At 39.7% G+C, this 8,387-nt stretch overlaps 1 protein-coding gene and 1 pseudogene across 1 annotated transcript; both read left to right on the forward strand.

Annotated features, from left to right (window-relative positions):
* The first annotated feature begins 337 nt into the window (after positions 1-337).
* LOC123033427 lies at positions 338-1,256 on the forward strand (annotated as a pseudogene).
* A 5,984-nt stretch (positions 1,257-7,240) lies between these two features.
* Positions 7,241-8,177, forward strand: LOC123033428 (olfactory receptor 14A16-like). Its single transcript, XM_044450036.1, is given in 2 exon segments — positions 7,241-8,077; positions 8,079-8,177. Coding segments are annotated over 2 exon segments (936 nt in total).
* The last annotated feature ends 210 nt before the right edge of the window (positions 8,178-8,387 follow it).

Genomic DNA, 8,387 nt, shown 5'->3' on the forward strand with positions numbered 1-8,387 from the left:
ATACTTACAGCAACGTGAGTCTCTTCAAATTCTATCCAAATATCCCCCACCCTTTAGAAGCCTCACTTCAGAAACCCCAAACCTGTGTAAGTCACCCTTTTAGCTTTGGTCAGGTTTGAAATTCACTACAGAGGTGTGTTGTTTTCCATGACCGGACTGTGAACAGCAGTTAAGAGTAACTGCGCTCCCTCTGTCAGATCTTTGGTGGTTAGTCCTCTGATGCCTCAGGTGCTTAATCACAACTTCTTTCACTGCTTTCTTCGCTTCATGAAGTATATTATTTTATCACATGGTTTTGCTCTTCTGTTTAATTATTATTAGATTTATTTTCTGCAGAATGATTCGATCAAGTAGAAGGGACAACCAGTCATCTGTGACAGATTTCATTCTGGCAGGATTTTCGAATGACCGTGATGCACGTATTTTGCATTATGTGATGTTTCTGCTCATCTACTTGACAGCATTAATAGGAAATCTTCTCATAACTATTGTTGTAGGAATCAATCATCACCTCCACACACCCATGTATTTCTTTTTGGTCAACTTATCTGTGACAGACATTTGCTACATATCAACCACCATACCCAGATCCATATCCACTGCTTTGACAAATGACCAACAGATTTCTTTTTCTGGTTGTGTTGCCCAGGTGTTCTTAGTTGTATTTTTTTGGTGGTTCTGAGCTTGCCTTGCTCACTATCATGGCTTATGACCGATATGTGGCAATCTGTCATCCTCTGCAATATTGTCTGATCATGAATAGTGATGCATGCATCCCAATGGCAGCTGCTTCCTGGCTCACCAACTTCTTGAATGCCTCTTTGCATACGAGCATCACATTTAGTTTGTTTTTTTGTGGGTCCAACAGGATTGGCCAGTTTTTCTGTGATATCCCTCAGCTTCAAAAGATTTCTTGCACTGATATAAAAGTTAGCCAGAATGTGATTGTACTCTCTGGGATCCTTTATAGCTCATTGTGTACTGGCTTCGTTTTTGTTTCCTATGGATACATCTTTTTGGTAGTGCTGAAGATTCCATCATTACAAAGTCGGTCTAAAGCTCTGTCTACCTGCATTCCCCACCTGACTGTCTTTTCAATGTTTATCATGACTGTGCTCTTTTCATATATGAGGCCAAAATCCCTGTCCTCTAGAACTATGGACTTGCTGTCTGCAGTCTTATATACAGTTTTGCCACCACTGCTGAATCCCATAATTTACAGCTTCCAGAACAAGGATATCCAAGATGATTACTGAAAATATTAAAGACATTTTAAAAACATCTTCTTGAAGAGTTTTGTAACTTGATTACCTAGGTTTGATCTGAAATGTATCACAACTCTTCCCGTATAAGATTTTTTTGCCCAGTTGTAAGCTATTTCCCTCTCTCAAACCCAACAAACAGTAACCCAGGAGTTCTGGCATGTCTTCCAACAATTTGAACATGTTTTTGTGTCTTGAAGAAACTGTAGTCTGCTTTTTAGACAGGAATGGTATCTGTATGAAATCCTTCTGTTTTCCCAGCCATTGTACCAAACTCAATGTTTCTATTGCCTAGGATTTGATCTAATCAAATTATGCCAGGTATCTCAAGACAGAAGTCTCCCTAGAAGCCAAAATGGCAAAAATGAGGTTGTCATATTATGGATACATCATAAGAAGGCAAGACTCACAGAAGAAGACAATAATGCTAGGGACAGTCAAAGGCAGAAGAAGAACAGGATGACCAAATATGGGATGGATTGACTCCATAAAGGAAGTCATTGCCATGAACTTTGAAGAGTTGAGCAGGTCTTTCATGGGTAGGACATACTGGAAGACTTTCATTCACAGAGTTTCAGTAAGTCTGAGATGACATGAAGGTATATAACAATAACTTTAGAGACCTGGAAAGGGCTATATCTCCCCTACAGTTCTTCCACTGTAAGAATTTCACTTCTACTTTCTGCCTACTTAGGGAAAAGATGTGATATTAAAACTTCTGAACTGTAGCTCATAAATACCATGCCTGTTGGTGCTTGATTGTAAGTTGTTGAGCCTTAACTTTCCTTTTGTAAACTGCAAGGATTTTATTTATTGAGTATTGACTAGGCATAGCACCAATTTTACAGTATGTTTCTTATAAAACTCTATTTAACTAATTTGCCAAGGTAACTCAATGAAGTCCTCATTTTTCTATTTCCTTGGGCAGAAAAGAGCCATTGGGGAATGTCATGTTTCCTTATTCTTTAGACATGTTCATAGCTACATGTATATTTTTTTGTGTCTCTACATTAACTGATAGCTAACAGGCTGCCAGTTACTGAAAATCTTTATTGAAAGCACTATGAATCTGAATTTGAATCTAAATAATCTAAGCAATCTAAGCAATCCAAGTAATATAAATCTAAATCTAGGATCATGTACTTAGCCATCAACTGCTAAAAAATCATGGGCAAACAAGTGCTACAAGAAGGTAGCAAAAATACATTCCACAGAACACACATGCTCACATTGTGCCCATCTGACAATGTTCATTAGGATAGGTAATTTTCGGCTACATCTACAATGCTGTCTATGTTGCCAAGATGCTTTTTGTGAAGTAGAATCAAACTTATTTACTTACTCTGGCTGTTCACTCAATTCAATTGTCTGCATTTTTTTTTCCAGAGGGAATTTTCCACTGCACTCTGTGCAACATTCTTTCAAGCAAATCTTTAAAGAATGCTGGCCTCAGTGTAGCTTCTTTTCCATTGTTGTTCCCTTTGTCCCTGAATGCATTTCACATAGCTGGGGGATCCTATAATGGCCTTAAATGTACTACACAAAGCATACTTGGTGCACTGGAACCCAGAGAACCAGGATAACATGATTTAAAAAAAAAAAATCCACAACTGCAAAATAGTTTCGACCCACTTTGCATCCAGTGCTGCTCCTCTGGGGATGTAAATATCCTTAATTGTTTTTGTTGTGAGCCGCCCTGAGACTTCGTTACGATGGGGGTGGCATAAAAATGTTTTAAATAAATAATAAATAATTATCAACCAATATACTATTTTCATTAGTTGAAAGGCGAAAGATTTATACGATCTGAAGAGAAACCAGAGTATTATTACTATTTTCATTAGTTGCTGCATGAAGAAAATCTTTTTAAATTTTATATTATTTTTTCAAGTGAAGATAGAAGAATGTGTGCTTTGATAATAGCCACCACATGTGTATATGCCAACATTCCAGTGTGCATAGCAAAGGCACAGAGTAAGAATAAGAAAATAGACAAGGGGGTGCACCATTGTTGAGTAATGGAATAAAAGTGGTTTGACCAGATATTCCCGCAGGAGAGAAGTGGTGATTGCGTGCAACACAAAGAGTTATATAATGCTATAGCATCCCTTGCACAGTTTGGAGGGCAGGGGGAACCTGCCATCTGTGCAAATCAAATCCAAGTCTCTAGTTTAGTTTCATGAAGGTTCAGAGACAGCCAAAATAATTTGTTCAGTGGTTCCATCTCATCTGCTCCTGAGTAGACCTCTGGACTCCAGAGAGTAGGACTTTGGAACTCAAAGGGGAACAACAATGGCTACATCTCCTGCATGTAATCCGATCTTCTTAGAGGAACAGCACAATAAATGGCCATCCAAGATCTGCCCCTGTATTTTTATTTATTTATTACTTATTAAAACATTTTTATGCCGCCCCATTCGCCGAAGCCTCGGGGCGGCTTACAAACAATAAATAAAAGCAATTATAATATAAATTACAACAAATATAAACATTAAAAATCCAAAAAATACAATATAAAATAAGCCGCCCTGGCCAGATAAGATCAAATAATATTAACAGTTAAAATGACGCTTAAATAAAAAGGTCTTCGCCTGGCACCGAAAAGCAAATAACGACAGCGCCAGGCGGACCTCTCTAGGGAGTGCATTCCATAACTTAGGTGCCACCGCTGAGAAAGCCCTCCTCCGAGTACCCACCCTCCTAATTTCTTTCACGGAGGGTTCCCGGAGAAGGGCCTCTCCCGCAGATCTCAAGGGGCGGCTGGGCATATATGGATGCAAGCGCTCCTTCAGGTAACCAGGACCCAAGCTGTTTAGGGCTTTATAGGTCATCACCAACACCTTGAATTGGGCCCGGACTTCAATGGGAAGCCAGTGAAGCTGACGGTTGTAGGGAAGCTGTAGATTGTTCTTTGCATTTCCTGATGGTACATCAAAACTGAGGACTAGATAGCAAATGGAATATGAGTTGTTGCACTGAGACAAGAGTTCAGTGGCCTGTGGATATTTTCTCTACATTTTGGGAATTCCTATTATAAATACAATCAGTATCTGAGATGTATTATTGGTATATTTTATTTATTTATTTAAAACTTTTCTAGACCATCCCATTACTGAAGTCTCAGTATGGTTTAATAATACAAAATATAAAAATAAAACACAGCATGCTAAAAATTCAACTACCAATAAAACCCCAATTAAACAGTCAGGTCTTAAAACATTGGGAAACAAAATGGTTATGGCCTGGTGCTGTAAAGAATAAAGTGATGGCACCAGGCGAACTTCTCTGGGGAGTGAATTCCACAATTGCAGTATCACTGCAGAGAAGGCCCTTCTCCAGGTAGTCACCCTCCTAATCTCCTTCAGTGAGGGCACCCAGAGAAGTGCATCTTCCCCAGGTCGTAATAGGTGGGCAAGCACATATGGAAGGAGACACCTTTCAGGTAACCAGGCCCTAAGTCATTTAGGACTTTAAATATTAGCTTGGCTCCCTTCACTCTGGTCTGCTGCACCAGGTGCTCACCAGGTATCATGCCCCATGTGCTGCACTAACAGAGTTGATTCTCCATGCCACAAGCAGCAGCCATTTGTGCTACTGTCCCTGACATGGAAGTAAGTTGTTTGCATGGGTTGGAGCCCTGCATGACCATTCTGCAAGCAGCACCCATCTTACATACCACCTGTGGCAGCCTTTGTGGTGCTTCACCTAACATGGAGAATGGTTGCAGGTTAGTCAGCAGTCATTCTTCAAGGATTTAAAAACTTCCACTCAAGACCAGGCAGAACATGAGAGGAAGGAGACCACACTAGATGGACAAGTTTCCTTCCAACCCAGAGCAAGAGTGTCATTGCCTCATCACTGCCAACATCTTAATCGCACCCCAACATTCCCACTTCACAGGACAGTGGAACATACTGGTATGATAGAAATGCACCTGAGTTTTGTGACAGGTTCAATGTGCTGCTGAAAATTAATCCCACATTTTTACCACTCATATATTATTATTATTATTATTATTATTATTATTATTATTATTATTACATTTCTATGCTGCCCCTTGCCGAAGCCTCGGGGCGGCTTACAACACAATAAAATACAATACAATATAAAAATAACAATATAAAATTAAAATTAATAATATAAAATAAATAAAAAATATAAACGATATAAAAGACGTTATAAAAGAAAAGTTATAAAAGAAAAGAAAAGAAGTCACCCTGGCCAGATAAATAAGTAGATATTGTTAACAATTAAAATGACGTTTAAATAAAAAGGTCTTCACCTGGCGCCGAAAAACAAATAATGACGGCGGCAGGCGGACCTCTCTGGGGGGCACATTCCATAGATTGGGCACCACCGCAGAGAAAGCCCTCCTCCGAGTACTTACCCTCCTAATTTCTTTCACGGAGGGTTCCCGGAGAAGGGCCTCTCCCACAGAGGTGAGAGTGCTAAGAGCAGCTAAAAATAGCTGAAAGATGTCGGACAGTCATTGGAAGAAATGATGTGAGAATGGCCCTCAGACTTCCATGAGTGAAAGTTCATTCATAAAGTAACATACACAAAATAAAGTGAGTGTATGTGTAGAGAAGCTCATAGTCTAAATGCTGTGGATGGTCCATCATATCTTGCTTATTCTAGCTCTAAATAGAAATTTGTAGTTAAAAAGGATTTGGTTTGGATACTTCTCAGCTGGCTGGGAAAAACTGAGGAAAGAAAACATGCTACTAAACTTTGATGCATGCTAACAATAGGCAATCCTGCATCCTTGACAGTACAAGATATTTTTAACTTTGGATTCCATATCAGTTCTTCTTTAAATCGTGGTTGCTTTATTTGAGGTCACTTTGGTTCAAAAGGGAAGAGGAAATGTCTTCCTGGCAAAAGTCATTGTGTGTCACTGAGCATTGGTGTCATCCCTAGTGACATGAAGGCATCTCTCTGTCACCAAGGCAATGGAGTACATCACTGAACTCTAAGTTTGCTCAAGAAATGACTCCCTGAAGGACCAGAGGGTGAGCAGGGGAGGGAAGCAATGTGCTACTCCTTGTTGAAGCAGAAATGGGTTCCTATAAAGACCACACTACAGCACATTAAACTGTCATCTTCTGGGAGAAATGCAGGTGAGGAGAATCCCCTTAATTCATCCTCAGCAAAAAGCAGGGTTTCTAAGAACTTTCATTATTAATTTATTTAAAGCTTTTATTATGGAAATACAAAATTAATCAAGTATTGTGCAGTATCACATTTAAGAGTGAGTTTAATGTGGTAAATAAAATAAAAATCTGGTGCATAAAAGTAAATGCTTTTATGTAAAGTAAAACTTAAAATACTTCAGGAGTCCAAAGAGTTTACTTTAGATAGGAGATTGTAATATGGGGCTAGCAATCTGTATAGATACCCATTTTCATAGATTTTGAGAAATCCACATTTGGGGACCACTTAAGTCCCTTTGATTATTGGGATTTCCTGTAAGCATCCAGATCAATCTGGATCTGACCTAAGGTTTAAATAAGGTTTTATTTCTATACACAGTAGAAATGTATGTTGTTTCAGAATTCTTTCTACTGTCCTTAAACCATGTGACATGATTCAAGAAAACTGATTCCTGCTTTCATGTTAATTGGTGTCTACATTTGTATATATGTCTCCATAATAAAGGAAAATCTGAGCATTATTGTTTCCAGAAATAGATACATGCTGCATGCTTCCCCTTCCAAGACTGCATGCACACATGTTTTCTGGCCTGGCTATACAAAATTAGGGAGGGGGAGATTGGCAGGATCAAGATTTAGTCAGAGCGCTCTGCTATGTCCTGTCCATCTTTGGTGCCCCTGCATGGCATAACTCATAGCTTCATTGAGCTAAACAAGCCCCTTTGCCCTGACAAGACAGTGACCCATGAAGGGGGCCTTAAATTTAGCCACTTCTAATTTGACTATCCTTCTGTTCCATTCTGCAGAATGAATCTGATGAGTGAAATGGCCAACCAATCTGCAGTGATAGAGTTCCTTCTGATGGGATTTTCTAATGACCGCCGCATGCAGATTTTGCATTTTGTGATGTTCCTCTTCATTTACTTGATAGCTGTAGCTGGAAATTTCCTGGTCATCATAGCTGTGGCCCTGGATCACCACCTTCACACCCCAATGTACTTCTTCCTGGTCCACTTATCAGTTCTAGATGTCTGCAACATCTCCACCACAGTCCCCAAATCCATTAGCAATTCATTGATGAACAACAAACGGATTTCTCTGGCTGGGTGTGTCACACAGATATTTTTAGTGGTCACATCTGTTGGTGGGGAGCTTGCCATGCTCACCATTATGGCTTATGACCGTTATGTTGCCATCTGCCATCCGCTGCAATACAGCCTAATCATGAACAGAAATGCCTGCATCAAAATGGCAGCAGCTTCCTGGATAAGCAACGTCATCCATGGAGTGCTGGAAACCAGCTTAACTTTCACACTAAACTTCTGTGGGGCCAATACGATTGGGCAGTTTTTCTGTGATATCCCTCAGTTACAAAAGATTTCTTGCACTGACACAAAAGCCAATGAGCTTGTCATTTTGGTCCTTGGGTTCATTTTGGATTCATTCGTGTTTGTGTTTATTTTTGTTTCCTATGGATTTATCTTATCAGCAGTCCTGAAAATTCCATCAGTCCATGGAAGACACAAAGCTTTCTCCACCTGCACTCCCCATCTGGCAGTCTTCTTTATATTTATCATCACAGGTGTGTTCTCATACATGAGACCTAAAGCCCTTTCCTCCCCTGCTCTGGACTTGGTGTCTGCAGTTCTGTATGCAGTTTTGCCCCCCAGTTCTGAATCCCGTCATCTATAGCTTCAGGAACAAAGACATCCAAAGGGCTGTGTGGAAAATCCTTCAAATAACCAAAAATCTCATAGCATGAGAAGAAATATCTACATTTCTGTAGAAGCCTGCAATTCTGCAAACACTCCGAGTGCTTTGGGAGCTCTTACAGGCTGCTATAGGAGTAGATCAGATGATTCAGATGCACTTGCAATATTAACTTTTTGGGTTCTCTTCTTTAGCTCAGACCAACAAAAAAGGTAATTGGAATTTATTTCCTTTCATGGGAATCCAGCCAAAAATGCATGCA

The sequence above is a fragment of the Varanus komodoensis genome, unplaced genomic scaffold (genome assembly GCF_004798865.1).
Source record: "Varanus komodoensis strain SLA01 unplaced genomic scaffold, ASM479886v1 scaffold62, whole genome shotgun sequence".
In the NCBI taxonomy this organism is placed as follows: domain Eukaryota; kingdom Metazoa; phylum Chordata; class Lepidosauria; order Squamata; family Varanidae; genus Varanus; species Varanus komodoensis.